The sequence below is a fragment of the Tauraco erythrolophus genome, chromosome 28, assembly GCF_009769465.1.
Source record: "Tauraco erythrolophus isolate bTauEry1 chromosome 28, bTauEry1.pri, whole genome shotgun sequence".
NCBI lineage: Eukaryota > Metazoa > Chordata > Aves > Musophagiformes > Musophagidae > Tauraco > Tauraco erythrolophus.
In genome coordinates this window covers 4,799,738-4,817,785 of record NC_141492.1, presented here as the reverse complement: position 1 = coordinate 4,817,785, position 18,048 = coordinate 4,799,738, and the positions used below count along the sequence as shown (strand labels likewise).

The following is an 18,048-nucleotide window of genomic DNA, read 5'->3' as shown; positions in this document are numbered from 1 at the left end:
TATAAAGAATATATATATATAGGAATAAAAGCAAGTGAGCTTAGGTGTGGACTGATGAACGGAGGTGACACAAGCCACACAGCAGGCACCACAAGACAAGAAGGTGTTTCAGAAGCAGGACCAGCAGCTTGAGTCAACTACCAGGCTGCATCCACCAGGCCGTGAACAGCCTGTCAAGACAGCTCTGTAACACGTGTGTCTTCGAGATGTTTGTTCTTGCATCGTGCGTAAGGCGGCAACAAGAATACTGAAGGATAAAATGTCTTAAATTTAAGTATGTAACACTCTTCTAGTGCATCAACACTGCAGCCTGGCAATCCCTCAGAAACGCTGCGTTGAAGACAGGACAACGACGGAAGGGTTGGGCAGCCCGAAAGCACTGCTGCAGTTCGATTCAACCCAGTCTGTGAATCCAGGCGCAGCCCCTACTCGACAACACTGACAACAAATGAGAATTTGATTTACGAAACTGCTCAGAACTTCCCTCCCCTGCTGTCTACAGTCTTTGGTAATCTCAGAGGGACCTTGCCAAAAAAGGGGGATTTATGCAGCAAAACCCAGAACGGAGAAGAAACACTGGAAAAAGGGGCACGCATTTCCGCTGGAGCTCACATTCAACTTCCAGAACAAAAGAAGTGACCTGGACCTGTTATATCCTGCTACGTCCTGTTTTATGGAGCCCTGATGCATTACAGGTCAGAGGAATCTGGAATTCCCTACAGACCTGACTGGAATTTGCACTTGGCAGACTGCCTCCAGCTAACGTGTGTCCGGTGACTAAGAACTGCCCTACCAGGAGCAGCAGCCACTTCCCAGATTCAGGAGCTCGTTCCAACAGCACGGAGTCCTCTCTTTCATCATCCACCACTTCATCTGCCCAAGAGACCAGGTGAGGAGCCAGCAGCAGCACAGGTGGTTTGAGAGGCTCCACTCCTGGTATCAAAGAGGTAACCAGAAGGGGTGAGGCAGCTACTTTAGAGGACTCAGTTCTGCAGAACTGTAGGAAGAATTTTGTTTAGGAAGGGTTCTTTTCAGGTCGAGGTTTCCAAATAACTCAGAGGCTCATTAAAAAGAAAAAAAAATCCAACAACAGAAAAAAAAACAAACAACCAACCAACCCAACAAGAAAGGTAAGTTCTCAGCTGCAGGAGAGCACGTACCAAGTGAGCAGATGCTGGCACTGCTCTTTCTACACGTGTTGTACTTTTCCCCAGCAAGGACCGTGGGATTAAGCTACTACCTCTCAACGGTTAGTGCTGTGCTGTAATTTACGGAGAAGGATCTGCGTCAGGTCAAAGGTGGTGAAGCTTATTCCACTGCAATTGGACCTTTGGACCCAGTTCATGCTGAGTCCTTTGTACAAGCCACGGATTAGTCCCTCTTCTCTTACAATCTCCTGCATGGTGAGAAGGATGGAACTGTACGTGTGTCCATAACCCCCGCCGTCTGCATCCGTCGGCGAACCACGTCCAGGGGGTAAGAAGCCGACTGGCCAATCAAGCCTGCGCAGGCACCGAACAAAAGCCGCTCCGGAGGGGATGGCTGCAATTTCCCACTGTGATCTGAGAAAGAGGAAAGTAGCAGAGTGGAGAAAGCTTCTCGTAATAAACACATGATTAAGGTCAAGTGGGCTGAGAGCCAAAGAGAGCACTGAGTGCCAGAGCTCCTGAGATTTGTTCCCAACTTGGTTGTTAGCCGACTTGGTACGTAACCAAGTCCTTCTGCACCAGGACTTGCACTTTCTTGTTCCTCTGCAAGACACAGATCCTGCTTTTCTGCAGCTTTTCTTCTTCACAGTCTGGGATTGGAGAGGAGGAGGCAACAAGGCGGTCCTCCACAAGCACAGAACTGTGCGATTGGCTTCGAGGCCAGGAAAGGACTCATAGTGTCGAAATCCAACACCTTCAAATTGGCCAAAAGCCTACACCGTTTCATTGAAAGCAAACCAAGATGCCTTTACCTGCATGTAGTTTCTTCAGCGTCTCGTAGGTGAAGAAGCTAAGCCCAGCATACGGAATCACTCCAAGGATGGTTGGTGTAAATCCCCTATACAATGTCTTCAGTCCCTCCTCTCGGGATATCCGGATGAAGACATGAACAATATTGCTGTACCTAGCACGCGGACACAGGAAAACCAAATCTGTGCTCGTTAGTGACTGCACACGCCAGCAGGATTTCCAACAGGACTTTCTGAAGGATCTACAATTAATTAATTCAGCTCTGAGCTCATCAAACAGCTCAGAGGGATTTCAGAAGCCTGTCTGCCAACGGAGAAGCCAGTCACCGGCTCTCCCACAGCCCTATCACGACATGCTCTCCTGTCTGTCAGATCTCTTCCGGAGGCACCGTGCCAGCTGGCCTCCTGAAGAACCAACACACAGGTTTTACTAGTGAGGTCTTGAGTATCGATCTCCTTCCAGCCCCTGGACTAACCAGGACTCTGTCATTTAATCAGTGCTCAGACCCCAGCAGTAAGAGGTTTATTACATCAAAGGCTCCGAGCAAGAAGTGACCCAGAAAACAGGAGTAAAGTCGTCTGACCTTAACAGAAAGTTCTGCATTTGTTTGTGGTGCTTGTACTTGCTTTCGTTAGGCACTTACATCTCCTTCGGCGTGACAGCCATTCGAGCACGGACCATATCCAAGGGGTAGGTTAACATGGCAGCCGTTGTGCCTGCCAGAGAGCCAGCAATGAATCGAGGAAAGGGTGTCAGCGCTCTAAAGTAAGGTGAGAGAAGAGACCAAACAGATCACCTGGAGATGGAAATACTATGTGACTTTGAGGATGGCTCTACTCTATCAGCTACTGAATCCCTTCCTTGCCTGCGTACTGAAGAGAGTCGGGTGGGGGGGGGGGGTTGAAGCAGCTGTGGTTTGCCACAGCCACGTTGGACAGAGGCTTAGAGAAAACCTCTGCTGAGGACAGCAAGCCTGACTTGGGGTGTCTCAGACACTATGTGCCCCAGAGCAAGAGGCTCAGGCCACGTGCACGGCTCAGATAACAGCACAAGGCTGGAACTCGTTGCTTCTCCTGCAAAGAAAAGCTCTTTGTTTTGCCTGCCCACTCTCAGCACAGGGAAGTGCTCACTCAGTGTCTAGGCCACTTCTTGCTCACGCCTCTAGAAGACAGGGTCGTCTTCTCACAAAGATCTCCCCTGTGCAAGACTCAGAAGCCCAGCCCTTTGCTTAGCACCCTCACACCCCTGTTCTGCGAAGGCCCCCACGAGAGGGGCTGGCACAACTCTGTACCCACAGAGCTTTCAACTCGGCAGGCCTGGCAAAGCGGACGAAAACGTGCTCCCTCCCTACAGCCTACGGTCCCACCACCTGCTCCATCCTCCTCTGCAAGGAGCAAAGCCACGCTGCATCTTACTTTCCCTGGAAGCCGTAGTAGTAACTCCCCAGGAGCTGCTTGTACTCTTCGTGCGCGCAGAACTGGATGGCGGCGTAGGGATGACGCGGACCATGGTGGCCGAGTTCCCTCGCCAGAGACTCAGAAGCCTTCGTTGAGGTAGGTGCGATAAATCAGCCTGTAGGCTTCCTGCAGGCAACAGATCAAAGGTCAGACAGGCAGATCATGCAAGAGGGCAGTCCAAAACAATAGGGGGGGGAAGAGGTGACCCCGTAGCTTAACCTCTCAAATCCTCCTTCCCACCCCGACCACGGCAAGCCGGTATCCGCTGTTTGCGCTCGCAAACCCCGACTCCGAACAAGACGACTAAAACGTATTCTCTGGGGAGAGTGAAGCAGTACACTGGAGCAAAAACAGAACCGCAGCCAGGAAGACAGAGTTTTACATTCAAGACATCTTCATTTTCCCTCTGAGGGCAAGGCATGGAGCTGGACTCCTGTTTGCACAAGCCATTCTCAACCCAAATTTAATCTTCTTAGTATAAGACAGAAACATTTTGGATTACGCATATTAGCGCAGCACACATGGAACACCCGTTATGCACAAATATTCAGCAAGCCACGACAGCGATCAGCTCCCAAATTAAAATCTCCTACATACTCTGAAACAACTCCAGTGGTGGTTGGGGGAAAGAAACCAACCACTGAGGGAGGCAGAGAGAAGGGGAGAAGGAGAAGGGGAGAGGAGAAGGGTAGAAGGAGAAGGGGAGAAGGAGAAGGGGATAGAAGGAGAAGGGGAGAAGGAGAAGAAGGGGAGAAGGAGAAGGGGAGAAGGAGAAGGGGAGAAGGAGAAGGGGGAGAAGGAGAAGGGGAGAAGGAGAAGGGGAGAAGGAGAAGTGGAGCAGGAGAAGGGGAGAGAAGGAGGAAGGGGGAGAAGGAGAAGGGGAGAAGGAGAAGGGAGAAGGAGAAGGGGAGAAGGAGAAGGGGAGAAGGAGAAGGGGAGAAGGAGAAGGGGAGAAGGAGAAGGGGAGAAGGAGAAGGGGAGAAGGAGAAGGGGAGAAGGAGAAGGGGAGAAGGAGAAGGGGAGAAGGAGAAGGGGAGAAGGAGAAGGGAGAGGAGAAGGAGAAGGGGAGAAGGAGAAGGGGAGAAGGAGAAGGGAGAAGGAGAAGGGGAGAAGGAAGAGGGGAGAAGGAGAAGGGGAGAAGGAGAAGGGGAGAAGGAGAAGGGGAGAAGGAGAAGGGGAGAAGGAGAAGGGGAGAAGGAGAAGGGGAGAAGGTCTAGTAACATAAAACCCTAAGTGATGCCACAACATTTATTGTCATGTCACAGGTAGAACCTGGAGCATGAACAAGGACTGAGGCCCCTCTGTGCTTTGCACTGGACAAAAACATGAAGAAGAAAGAGCACTGTCCTAAGGAGTATTATAAACACTGTTTCCCCTCTGTCCTTCTATGCTCTTTCACTATGAGTGCTGCTAATAAAACCCGAGCAAGAAAGTTAAATAAATACAAACAAAAGATGCTGTTAGGGCTATTACTACCATTAATCAAACACTTCAGGTCAACAGCAGACAGACATATCACCTCACCTTGGCAGAAAATCTTTTTGAAGACACTAAAAAGAAAAAATGAGCATTAGGTCTTGCAATACATTTAGATGGATCAAATAAACCACACAGGCATTTTATCTAAGGGATAAAAATAGAAGCAAAAGAATTAATGCAAGAGAAAATAGAGATCCTTTATCATAAACAAAGACTTTCCACCGGTAAGCGCTCCCAAATTCTCTTTCACATATAAGTTCATTTTTCCACCTACTGTTATGAAACACTCAGTTTCTGTCATGCTTCTTACTTTAAAGCACTAAAACTAAATGAATAAATAAAAAATAAATTAGAAAAAAAATAAAATCAAAACTGCACCGACCACTTGTTTTAGTAGAGCATTTCCAGGCACAAGCTCCAGCCTACGCCAGGATCCAGCGAAGAACGGGTCCTGTTAGCGAAGTTTCACGCAAGAACGGTTTCATCCTCGCAAACCTCGAATGAACACTCAGTTTCTTTTCTTGCATCCATTCAAACTGACAGCATCTCTTAACTATGTAATACACGAGGCATTGGAAGCCAGATTTATTTGGCATAGGCAGCTCTGTTTGTAACATTCCTGCAGCAGGAAGGAAACCCAGGCTAAAACACCAACGCCCCGCTAATGAAACATGGTTCCAATTAAGTGTCTATTGCAGTTTCTTCCAAACTCCTTTGAGACTTGTAACCTCTCAAGTGTATCAAACAATCACATGCAAATACATTTTCACCATGCTGCTCTTTGTGCAATTCAACACTTGGTTTTGGTTTTGTTTTGTTTTTTTTTTTTTATTTCAGGAAATAAAAACCACCTCAATAACCGATTGCAGCTGGCCCTGCAATGGAAAACAGCTCTTTTCCCTCTTCACAAGAAAATTCTTCCAGGCTCTAGTTCAAAGGGACGACCTTCCTGCACTCATACGACCCAAAAACGCCACAAACAGGGAAGAGGCCCAGAGGTAAAAACCTTTAGAAGAGCAAGAGACTACAACACCCGTGAGATCCTAAAAAATTGGTCAGAATGGGCACGCTGTAATCATACCTTTGCAGCAAATTTAATGGGCCAAATCAAACAGGTCTTTTTATAAATGTAGACCTGCACAAACTAAGGTGGTTTATACGACAGCTGTTGGCTCGCCCCAGCTCTGCGGTTCCATCTCACCTCTGATCCTGACGTTTCCAACCTCAGATGAACTCCAGTTTGTTCTGGTGAGAAAGCACAGCGCGTACTGGTTGCTGCTGAGCAATCTGGCTGCAGATGCGATCCCAGCCTGCAGCCAGCCCAGGCTTTAGCTCCCTACAGCTCAGCTCCCTCATCCCTATCCCCCTGCTATTCCAGACCTCGGCCCCTGCTATGTCGAGAATGAAAATCATGTCAAATGAAAGTCAATTCAAAACTTAAATCTCATCCAGGGATTAGATTAAACCTACCCAATTCATTTAATCTGGGATGTCAACCAGATTTAAAATTCTTGGCCTCACCAAATGTCTACTGTATTAACGGTCTGCACTCTTCCCTTTGGGACATTAGTGTAGCTGACAGGTCCTGCAGGGAAACAGGGTAACTGCATGGAGCCAATCATCGGGCTGAATCCCAAATCCCGCTAAACGCAATGAGAATTCTCTATTCCATAAGCTAAATTTCATTTTTCAGTTACACACTTCACAGGTCCCAAAAAGGGCCTCTGTAATCCAAAGCCAGGTATGCCACATCGTTGCCTCTTGCAGTAACTTTTCATAACTGACCTTCAACTCCAACCAAAACAATTTCAGCTGCAATACAATGCAACTCTTAGCAGAAAAGACTGCGGGCACTAGTGAGCAGGCACGAGCCTGGCACCCGCCTTTAACAGGAGACTCAACAGCTCAGCTACCTCCTTCCAGTGCCACCACATCTCCTCGCATTTCTCCTTTCCCCTCCCCACCTTATTTCTCCAAAACTGGACACAGAAAATCCCGACGGTGTTACCAAGCATCCCCTCAAATGCTGCCTTGCAGTGTCTATTTCCGCTGCGCCCCGAAACCTCTGCGTGTGTCACAGAAACACGTGGCCAGCAAACGTTGGTGAGCCACAGGCACCAACTCTAACCTGCAATGAGCACATCTGAGCGACACTGAAATAGCAAAACTCTTGCTGACTACCACGGGACTCGGATCCAACGGTACGGGCCGGATGCACAGCTGATTGACACCTGCAATAATCCTACCAAGAATCGAACAATAGGTTTTTTCGACTCGATTCGCTGCGGTAACGTCGCTATTCTGCCTGCATCCTGCCAGGTCTTGCAGGCTGAAGGAGGGCAAAGCACTGGAGAACAGACTGGCTGAACGGATCAGAGCAGCTGGTTTGGATTCTGCTAACAATAAAGTAAGAGCATTTTGCAAAGACAACGGGACTTACATTGGAACATGATTTTTGTCCTATCCGTGGAGCTACTGCAGTTTTAGCAACAGCACAGCCAACGCCACAGACATCAGGGAGTTGAGTACTTTCTTTTTCTCCTGGTTACCCTGGAACAAGGCATTGTTCAGTATGAAAAAGTCAATCTTAAACAAAAGTAGCATTATTTTAGCTTTGCTTCAGCATGTACCCCCCCTCTCAAGGACCGGGTCAAAACTATCTTCAAAATTCAGGCAAAATAAATTCCTCGTCAGATCACGAAGAACCAGAGTAGACTTCTCTGCCAAGCTGCAAAGTTCCAAGATCTGCACCTCTTGCATGGACTGTTTTCTCCTTGTTGAGATTTCTAAAAGCTCAACCACCACCTCCTCACGATTTAGCCACGTACAGAAGGTAAGTTTCTTCTTGCCCTCCAGTAACACAGCAAGCCCTATTTCCACATTGTTCCAATAAAAGAAGACGGCTTCCTACAATGATAAATGGAATGGAGTGGTTTTGTTATTGACACTCCTGCCTCGCTCATAGTATAAAGCGGCTATCTCCTCGTAACACATGGGCAGAAGGCAAGTAAATGACTTGAAATCTAACACCGTGCGGTTACGGACTGAAAGACCAAGTCAAGACAAGGCTTAAGAATGTGAACTTGTGATGTTTCGTGTTTTCCTGAAGAGGAGTTAACAGTTTTCTGTTTTCAGAACGTTTCACAGCTAAAAAGTTTATGTTTATTACCAAAGTACATGGTTCAGTTCAATTTTCCATTCCAATCTTTGCCTGTCCGGTGGTAAAACACCACGGCAGCCAGGCGGAAAGCAGCACCGTGTGAACTTCCAGCCTGAGTTGTTGGTCGAAATCAGACCAAGGGTCAGCATCTCTCCCAGTGGTCCTAACAGGAAGTCCAGTAACAGCTGCAAGAGCAGGGAAACCAAGACTTGCAGCTCTCTTCCCAGCTCTGCCACTGGGAACACGACCACAACGTGGAACGAGGAACACAGCCCTGCCTGACTGTCAGCTGTGAGCGATGCCCAGCTCTTCCCAGAGGGCTGGAACTGCTTGGCTATCCTCAGGGACAGTGAAAGTTCCATGTTCCGTGGCTTGCACATAGACTACAGCTCTTTCAGGACTCTGCAAGCTCAAATCCACCGAGCTGCGTACTCTCCAGAGTAGCCACATGGCTCTTCTCTCAAACCCACTGCATATACCCAATAATCTCCTGCTCTCACCTCTGCTGGAGATGGGTTGATGCATGGGCTCCACATCCTGCCGTTTGAAATCCACTTGACCTTCTCTCACACCATTACCCATACCAGTTGCACTTACGACGCGGTAGAAGAGCTACGGCTCCTAAATTGAAAACAGGAACAACGTTAGTGTCAAAAGTAGGCAATAGGCAGGTAATAAAAGCTGGTACAAGAAGGAAGAGCGACCTGTTCCCCAGGGCCATTTTCCGTAGGAAAATCCCTATCCCAAGCTCCAGCCAAGGAGCATTTCCAGGATCTCAGCACCATTTCCTTCCTTTAAGGTGCAAGTGTATGTGCGGGGGGGTACTTTGGTGCTGTGTAAAAACGCGTCACGTTTTTCAGCCCACAAGGAACTCAGCTGCATGTTACAACATCCAAACAGCCACAGTTTCCAGAGGGAAGAATCAGACCCTGTCCTCTTCCATCACTTACAGTGAGGATTTTGGTTGCTATTCAGTCTGACTGCTGAGCATCTAGATATTGGAGAAGGCATACAGAAATTTAAAACCCAGCCCTGGAAAATGGAAAAAAAGTCACAGCATAAGCCTGCCATAAGCAATTGGAGGTTATTTTAGGAAAGAGAGAGATCCAATGCCTCACACGTGCCACAAGGGCTATTTTGATGACACCAGAGATTTGACTGAAAGCAGCACGTCGGTGACCGCAGAACTCCTCCTCCACGGCTGCAGCGCACGTGTGCTCGTGAGCCAGTGCAGTTTGCACGGATCTTTCGTGCTGTGACACACTCTCGTGTGCCTCCTGAAAGGCAAGGTCAGGCCAACCTTAGCTGCAGAGCATAAATGCAAAGATAATGCTTCAAATAGAAGCTATCGCTTCAGCATCGAACTTTCTAATATTTCTGTTTTTCGCAATGAGGTTTTTTCATCCCTAAGTGTGCAGGAATGAAAGAGCTGAAGTCTGAAAAACTTGAAAAAAAAAAAAAAACAACTTGAAAAAAAACTTGAAAAACTTCTTTCTTACTCAGAAAGGTGGCCTCTCCGAGCTCCGACTCAATCCACAGATGGGGTGTGTAACTACAAAGATCAGTTTTCTAAGCAGCGGCGCAAACAGCCACGCGTTCATCCTGTGAGCTTCCTTTCAAGGAATGCGGGATTGGGAAATCTGCACTCCCACATTGCTCCCCAGTTCTGCCCCAGCCTTCTCATGTGTCCACCAGCAGTTACTCCACCTCTGCCCCTCTCCGATGCCCGGGAAACCTCAGGCACAACAGCTTGCTTAGTTGGAAAGATCGTCCTAAGTCTCTTTTTTTTCCCCTTTTTAACAACCTCTAGACATTATATGCTTGTCAGCACCTTTCATACTTGCTGACCTGTTTTTCTGCCCCACATCACTCTCATAAATTAGTGCCAGACTTCACTTTCAAAACCCCGTGGCTGCAGCAAAGCCAGAGACAGATCAGCCTTGTCTGCACCAGTGCATGACCGATTTGGGATGATGAAGCTATGCGTGACCCGTGTGCTCGGTCCAGGACAAACACACCTGAGCATCTTCAACGCCAGACATCACTTGCCAGAGCTTTGGGAAGACACATACCAACGTGTTTACAACTCCTGAGGGTGTTTTCGGAAAGAGGAGATCGCAGGATGTTGCTCAGAGAGTAATAACTCAAAATTTTTATGAAAGGTAATATCTGACAGTCCAAAGAGTGACCTAAAGAGCATCAACGTTTGCACTTGAAAAGTTCTATCACAGAAGCTCGGTCGCATCAGACCACGTGAACAAAAAGCATCCAGACCAAAGATGATTCACAACGCTACGGCAGAGCACTTTATTAAATTACTCTGAAGAACACAGACTGCTGATTATTTCTAATTACTATCCACAGTTGCTTCCTTTCCTTCTCATCTCATGTACCTGGAAAATTTATTGTTAAACAATGCCTTTCAGCAAAAGCATGAAAGAACTGACAGATAAAGATATCATCCCTAGCTAAGAAATGTAGGTCACAATATCAGATTTATCTCTACCAAAAATAAGCCCACAAAAATAGAAATCATGCTAAAGAGCTTAAGAATGCGATATGCAACTTTATTTTAAAACATGGTTTTGAAAGACGATTGAGAGATGACTAAAAGGAAATTTTAAATACTAAACTGATGTTACTAAGCCTGCACTTATTTTAGAACATGCACATGCAAAGATGATATCCATTACCCAATAATATTCTCTTCCATCCTATTCAGAGATGGTCTTTTTTATTCTTAGTGCCCAATGCCCTGATCTCACAAACACCTGTCTGTATACGCTCAGTTTTACACACTAAAACCACCCACATGCTCTACAGAAATACGGGCTCTAAACTTGCAGAGGCTTAAATGTAAAAATAGCACTTAGTATTTTTATTTACATTTGCTCTCTGCAAAGCAATGCAGCTTTATTTTAGTTTGGAATTGGGCTGGATTCTGATGTCACTGAGTTATTAGCTGAATTCTGGCTGTTATGACCAACAACGCACACTGGAGCCACGGGGAACAAAGCTTTGCTTTAATTTTCGGTGTGAATTTGTAGTGCCTGGCCATCGGAAGCCAGACATTATTTTGCATACATAGCAATCTGACTCGCTCATTAAGTAATCCACTGAAACCCAACATGGAGCAGCTGGGTATTTTTTAAATCCTTGTATTTTGTATAGCCCCGTACACAGTCATTACTCACGTCTACAAAGCCTCAGGAAACAAGAAAAAACAGCTGTGGATTAGATTTGGTTTTTTATAACACACTCCTGTGTTATTTGTATGGTAGTTAGACGGGTCCTTGTCACATATCTGGATCCAGACTCTACGTGCTGTAGGGTAAACCATTCCCCTAAGAGAATATATCATCAAAAAGTAAAATTGCTGGCAAAGGCGAGGTCAAAAGTTAAAGGGGTTTAATGAATAACACACACTGTGCTTTTACAACAAAATGCACGATAGTTTATTGAAAGTACAAAGGACTAACTTGGCATTCAGCTTCAATTCCACCAGAAAACGCTGCCTGTAACTTCACTAAAGCACAGTCACCGATCAAAGCTTATTGACCACGCGGCGACACAGGGAAGCTCAGGCCCTTCGTTTCTTTCTCAGACCAACTGACCACCTCACCTGCCCAGGACTCTTCCTAGGTATCATCCTGCCCGTGTTCCAGCAGTTGCAGAATCATCTGAAACGGGTCCCAGTCCCTGCGTGCCAGGAGATGCACGGAATATGCTCCGCACATTAGGAACTGGTGCATTGTTAGTCTTTCCTTTCCATTCTCCCTGCTCTCTCTAGCGGCATAATGAATACCTGAGCAAGGTTCAATCAAGCTGTCAAATTGACTCCTCTGACAAGTTAGACTTCTGCTTCTCTTGGTGGTGATTTTGATTAAAAGGACAGGCAAGACAATCAAGTTATTCGGATGATAAAAGCAACCTACGAGGAAGAATGTCTTACAGGCAGGTGCCAGTTCGTTGCCCAAAGGGGGTGGGGGTTCAGAGAAAAACCAGCTGTGGATGTCCAAGTCACCTGGGAATCTAGTCATGATGCTACAGTTCAGCTATTTCATTCGAACATATTTTAATTAGACAGTCTTAAGATAATAGTTCCTCAGCAGAAGAGCCAACGCGTTTCAGAGACCAGCTTCCTAACTAAGAAATTAAGCACAAATTCTGCAGTTAAAGAGTGTACAATTAAAAGCACATTGCTAAAGTAAAGGCTTACAGACGACGATACAGTTCCATATTTCAAAATTAAACCCTATTTAAAAGTCTGACTTCACACCACTGGGGCACAACCTACCTGAAATCCCTCCTTTATGTATTTTACCGGCTGCGCACAGATCAGCACCACCAGCTTCCAGGAGCAGCAGGAAGGAGGAGATCTGGGTTTTGCAGAAAGCTCACAGCTGATGGGGGCAGAAATCACACTGCCCATCCTCTCCGGGCTTCGCCAACATCCTAACCACTCCTGCTGTGCCAACACCCGGCCAGACCTGAAACTACCTGTTAATAGAAAAATGCTCTAACTGGAAAAGCAGACCTAGTCATTATGGTTTTCACATTCCTACGCAGTCAGAACACAGGAGAAGCCCGGGCACCCAGCCCAGCCACCGGCTTGCAACGTGTCATTACCACAAGACAAGTTTGGCTGATGTCCTCCAGTGGAATTTCGACCTGTCACGAAACGGTAAGATTTCTAAAAGAATGTCATCTCTCCAGCAAGAACAGCAGATACGCTGCAAAGCAAACAGTCAGCACCATCAGCTATCGGAATCCAACAGCACCTATTTGCTAAGAAATGTTTGCTTTTTCCTGGGACAACCCCAGTAGGAATTGTAAAAGTAGTTTAGAGCCCTGGCCATGGGAGTGTCCTGACAGACAGGTCATGGCAAAACCACAGGGTTTCGGCAGGCGAGAGCTGCTGGGACTCGATGCCCACAAAATGTGCTGTACTCCCGAGACAGGCAGAAGAAACTCAGCCCTGCTATCCACTTCTCCCTAATCATTCCCAAAAACCAGGATGGATAGCTGCTGCTGAGGAGACAAAACGAGGTGCACACAGGAACTTAGAAGATTTTTTTATTCCATAAGTGGGAGCTGTGTACAGCACCTGCCACACTTACAGCTCACGGACGTCACTGTTACACGAACTCGAATGAAGCCACGGTTCACCTCTGGGACAGAATTCCAGTTTCATTCAGGTAAAATCACTGGTGTAACTCCATTCAGATATCAGCTGCCCTCGTTACTCAAGAGCTATCCAGTTCCTAATTCTTCTTTCTTTTATTGCACTGTTAACGTCACTAATGAAAGCGTAGAATTAAATTAGGGGAAAAAAGAAAACCAGGAGAGTTCCTGCAGAAATTTTCACACATTTTCCCAGGCAGGCTGAAGTTAAACAGTACCCAGGGAAGTTGCTCAATTAGGTTTCCTTCAATTGTTAGGCTGAGCAATTGAGCCTGACAGAGAAAGAGATGTGGTAAGAGCTGAGATTACTGCAGCCTTAAATTCACCCTCGGAGCAAAAGCATCACAGAAAAAAAGGGCTGAAATTCTCAGAACGGGAGGATGAACTATAACTAGCTCACCCTTGAGGTCCATCTTTGCCTTCCAGTTTGATTAAGCCATTAAAAATCAAAACCAGAAATGCCCTGCAGACTGAACTCTCTTCAGTCCCGCTCGTCTTTCAGTTGCATACAAATCTGATCCCAAAACATTAGCTATGGATAGTCCCTCGCCCTTCTTCCTTTGAAGATCTGTGCAGAAACCGTTAGCATGGTTTTAAAGAATCATTGACTACAAGACTCGCTAAATTACAGTATCTGGAAGAGTTTAATTATTTCACATGCTTTCTTAGCTCCAAAGTACGAAAGAAATGCTCCTCCTGCCCTCAGCCAGATAAACTCAAGTCTGCCAACAAAGCTAAGGATAAAGATACAAACTCTTTGCATGGTTTTAGATTATCTCAGTTGAATTAAGGCAGTTGGAGAGAAAGGGTTAAATCTAAACCTCCACTAGCAAAGCCAGCTGTATTATTCAGAGGAGCCCAGGAGACTCACATTTTGAACTAAGCTTGGAAGGAAAAGCATGAGCCACACAACAGAGAAAATCTTGGCAAGAAAAAACAGTGCTTCATTCTTCAGTTGCTCAACGACGACTGTTGCCAGGAGCACCTCAACCATGCTTTCCACAGCCAAAAACTGAAGTTCTTATCTGCAAGACAGACAACAGCTTTATCTGAGGGAGAAGGAGCACTTAAACACGGGGGCTGACTCACAGGGGCCCTCTGCTTAACCCACTCCACTCGTGAGACAGCCATCACCTTCCTTCAGGAACACGAGGCAGAAAACCAAATAAACACCATCACAAAAAACCAAACCCTTGAACCCTTTTTTGAAAATAACCTCCCTTGAATACTCCTCTCAAAAATTATTTCTCAAAGGCAACGTCATAAAGAGACGACAACAACGTATTATATATGACCTCTCCATCAGCAGGAGAAATACAAGCTTTCCCATCAGTGGGCCCTAGAAACATTCACCTCCCTGTCCCCACAGGCACACACGAGGTCCCAAAGTGACAGATCCCAGCACGGATTTTTTTTTTTTTTTAATTGAAACGGAGATCATTTGGAATACACGCAACCCCCAGTCAATACGTGAGCAATCTTTGCAGGAACTAGTTCAACACAATAACAGATAATTACAGTCTCTGCTCTAAAACCCCAGCAGTTCAAATTGCCTATGAAAAAAAAAAAAGGAAAATAAAGAACTGAAGTCTTCCATCATTCAGCAGAACAACCCCCAAGCGTGCCAAGCAGGTGCCATTTCCTAACAGCAACGCCTTCCACGTTGACTGTATGGAGTCATGCTAGACCGTGAGCCCCCCACCCCGCTGGTGTGCTCACTCTATAACGTACAAAAGTTAATGCAAAGTTAAGCAACGACTCTGCTTGGCCAAAACACTGCAGATTTCAATTAAACTCGATCACCTTACGGTAACTCGGGCCTGGCAGCACCAACACGTGGTACAGACACACCATCATTCAGCGCACAACAGCGAGGAGTAGGGGATTTAAAGCGTAACTAGAGAGCAAAGAACTCCTCCAACACTCACTTATTTTGTAAGCTGGAGTAGGCTGTTTGCATCCCAGTTACCTTTCCACACACAAAAAGTAATTTCCCTTTGTAAGGCAGCTACCAGGAATGCTTACGTATCACCCGGAGAACAGAGACCAAACTGCGCTGCAGTGCGAAGTACTGGGGTCAGTTTTGCACAAGGAAAGTACAAAACTGGATGTATCCCCCTACAAACAGCAGCAAAGTTACTAGAAGAAAATGATTCCTGGTTCCTGGGCTTTTTCCTAACAGCAAACCTGTCTGACCTGTACCAAGCCCATCTGCTTCGCCAGGTAACCACACGCTCAAGGCTGAGTTGGTGCTCACCTTACCTTTTGTGCAACCTCTTGAAGCAGAGTTTAACACACCAGGGATGCCCGAAACACGCGCTCGCGGTGCGGACTGCCTAACTCAGCGTACTACCTACAGCTGCAGGTCAAGCAAAAAGAAATTCTTGCAGCTCCTGACTCACACTGCCGTGCTATCAAGAGCTAAAATTCCCCTGCCTGAAGCAATCACTGGGGCCAGAGTTCCTGCTGAAATCCAACACCAAGGACAGTCCCAGTGCCCCCCTCTGCAGCAGCTCTCCTCAAAACCAACATTCAGAAGTCCTAAACAATGATTTTGATTTGCGGGGGAAGAGAAAATAAGTGTTGAGAATCCAAAGCTCTAGAAGGATGTAAAGATGCTCAGAGTTACCCAGAATCCAGCCCTGGTATTTCAGACATCCAACCATATGATTATTTTTAAAAACATTCACCTACAGGTTGTTGGTAGGATTATATCAACCCTCTGGTACCCTTATTATACAGTCTCGCTTCTCTCAGCTGTTTTCCGACACCCACAGACACACACAGCCTTCTCTCAAACTGGAGTTAAAAACCAGAACGTTTTCAAAACACTCTGAATTCCTCAAACCACAGAAAAACATCGCAGGAGCACACAACCTCCAGCAAAAGCTCTGCAGTTAAGGTGACCACGAAGCATAAGAACACGACACTAAAGAGCCAAGTGACAGCAGATTCCAAACCCACTCCAGGCCGTTAGCTAAATTAACAGCTGGCAGGAAAAAACACTCGACAAACGCAAACACATCCTGAACTCCTCCAGACTCCAGGGGAGCGCAGGTTTAAGGTCAACAATGCAACTGCAGCACCAGCTGCTACGCTTGTGGTACAGCAAGTTGCACGTTTGCACGCAGCAGAGAAGGTGGAACAGCCCTTATTAACCCTGCACAATCATTCCAGCATTTTCCACCTGTCTTTTTTGTTACAATTTAAACCAAATTTCAGAGGCGTCTTCCATTTCCACATTTGTTCCATTTCCACATTAGTTGTAGATGCCCCATCCCTGGCAGTGTTCAAGGGCAGGCTGGATGAGGCTTTGGGCAACCTGGTGTGGTGAAGGGTGTCCCTGCCCACAGCAGGGGTATTGGAACTAGATGATCGTTGAGGTCCCTTCCAACCCAAAACCATTCCATGATTCTATGATTTGAAGGCAAAACAGGAGGATTACGCCTGCTCTGCAACTTTTCGCTTACGCCAAAGTGGGACAGAAGCAGAAGACATGGAGAGATCTGCATTTAATGCCTTCTACGCCCTCCGGTCTCTACCCCTCAGCAGAGAAACACCATCTGGCGTTATTCTCAGAGTCACATCAACCCAAAAAACAACCCAAAAACCCCATCTCACACCTAAGCGCACATCTGGAGACGCGCGCACATCTGGAGACGCGCGCACAGCTGCGCCCAGCTTTGATCAGAAGACTTTGGGGAGAAGAGGAACCCGACACGCTCTACACAGACACCTGCCTGGCAGCGGAGAAGTGGGACCGGCTGGGCAGGCAGCGGGCAGGGCAGGGGAGCCAGGAGCCGGCGAGACGGGCGGTGGGACGGGCTGGCAAGGCGGCAGGGCCGGCGGCGGGCAAGCGGGTGGGCAGGCAGGGGTGGGGCAGGCGGGCAGGGCGGGCAGCGCGCCCCGGGGGCGGGCTGTGCCTCCGGCGCGGTGCCGCAGCTCGGCGGTGCCCACGGCGAAGGCCGGCGCCGCTCTCCCGCAGCGCGGGCCGCCTCCCGGCGCGGCTCCAGCCGCTCCCCCGGGAGAAGCGGGCGGCGGGGAGGGCCGGCCAGAGGAGCCGGAGCCCCGCCGGGACCGCACGGAGGGAGCCGCGGGCGAGGCGGCGGTGACCCCACGGGAGGCCGCGGCAATGTCACCGCGACGCGGCCGGGGGCCGGCGGGGCGCTGAGGCGCGATGGCCGCGGCGATGGGCGCCCAGGGCCACGCCAGCGCCCGCCGCGGGGCAGGGGGCCCGGCCCGGCCCGGGCCGCACTCACCGGCTCGGGTTCCGCTCCGCGCTCGGCGCCGCCGCAGCCGCCGTCTCCCCGCGGCCGCCCGGCCTCCCCCCGCCTCGCTGCGCCCCCGGCGGGCGGGCCCGCCCTGCCGGGCCACCAATCCCCGCGGCAGGGGCAGCACGGTGCGCGGGGAGTGGCTGCGCGCCGACAGACAGGCGGGAGCGGCAGCCAACCGGCGCCGGGAAGGGGCGGGGCGCAGCGGACTGGCGCTGGGCGGGCGGAGGAAGGCGGGGTGCGCGCAGATCCCGCGCAGATCCCGCGCAGGGCCCTGCCGCCGCAGCGGGCCGGCCCGGCGCAAGCAGCGCTCCCCGGGACAGCGTGCCGTACCTGCCCCCTCCTGCGCGGCCGTGTGCCATGCCCGGCCCCGCTGCCCTGTGCCGTGCCTGGCCAGCAGGGCTGTGCCCGACAGCCCCTTCGCCCCATATCCGTCCCTTCCCCATGACCCAGTCGGGAGTTAAAACCATGAGGCTGGAGCTAGAAGCAGCTCAGCATCACACCACGCTTGTGTAAAGCGGAAGGAAAATAAATCCAAG

General features: G+C 48.6%; 1 protein-coding gene across 1 annotated transcript; it reads right to left on the bottom strand.

Annotated features, from left to right (window-relative positions):
• Positions 1 to 1,229: 1,229 nt before the first annotated feature.
• On the bottom strand, positions 1,230 to 8,590 carry SLC25A42 (solute carrier family 25 member 42). Its single transcript, XM_009981292.2, is given in 12 exon segments — positions 1,230 to 1,434; positions 1,437 to 1,562; positions 1,961 to 2,112; positions 2,602 to 2,718; positions 3,374 to 3,455; positions 3,458 to 3,496; positions 3,499 to 3,541; positions 4,940 to 4,965; positions 7,335 to 7,361; positions 7,364 to 7,390; positions 7,393 to 7,444; positions 8,555 to 8,590. Coding segments are annotated over 12 exon segments (918 nt in total). The 3' UTR covers positions 1,230 to 1,243.
• Positions 8,591 to 18,048: the final 9,458 nt, after the last annotated feature.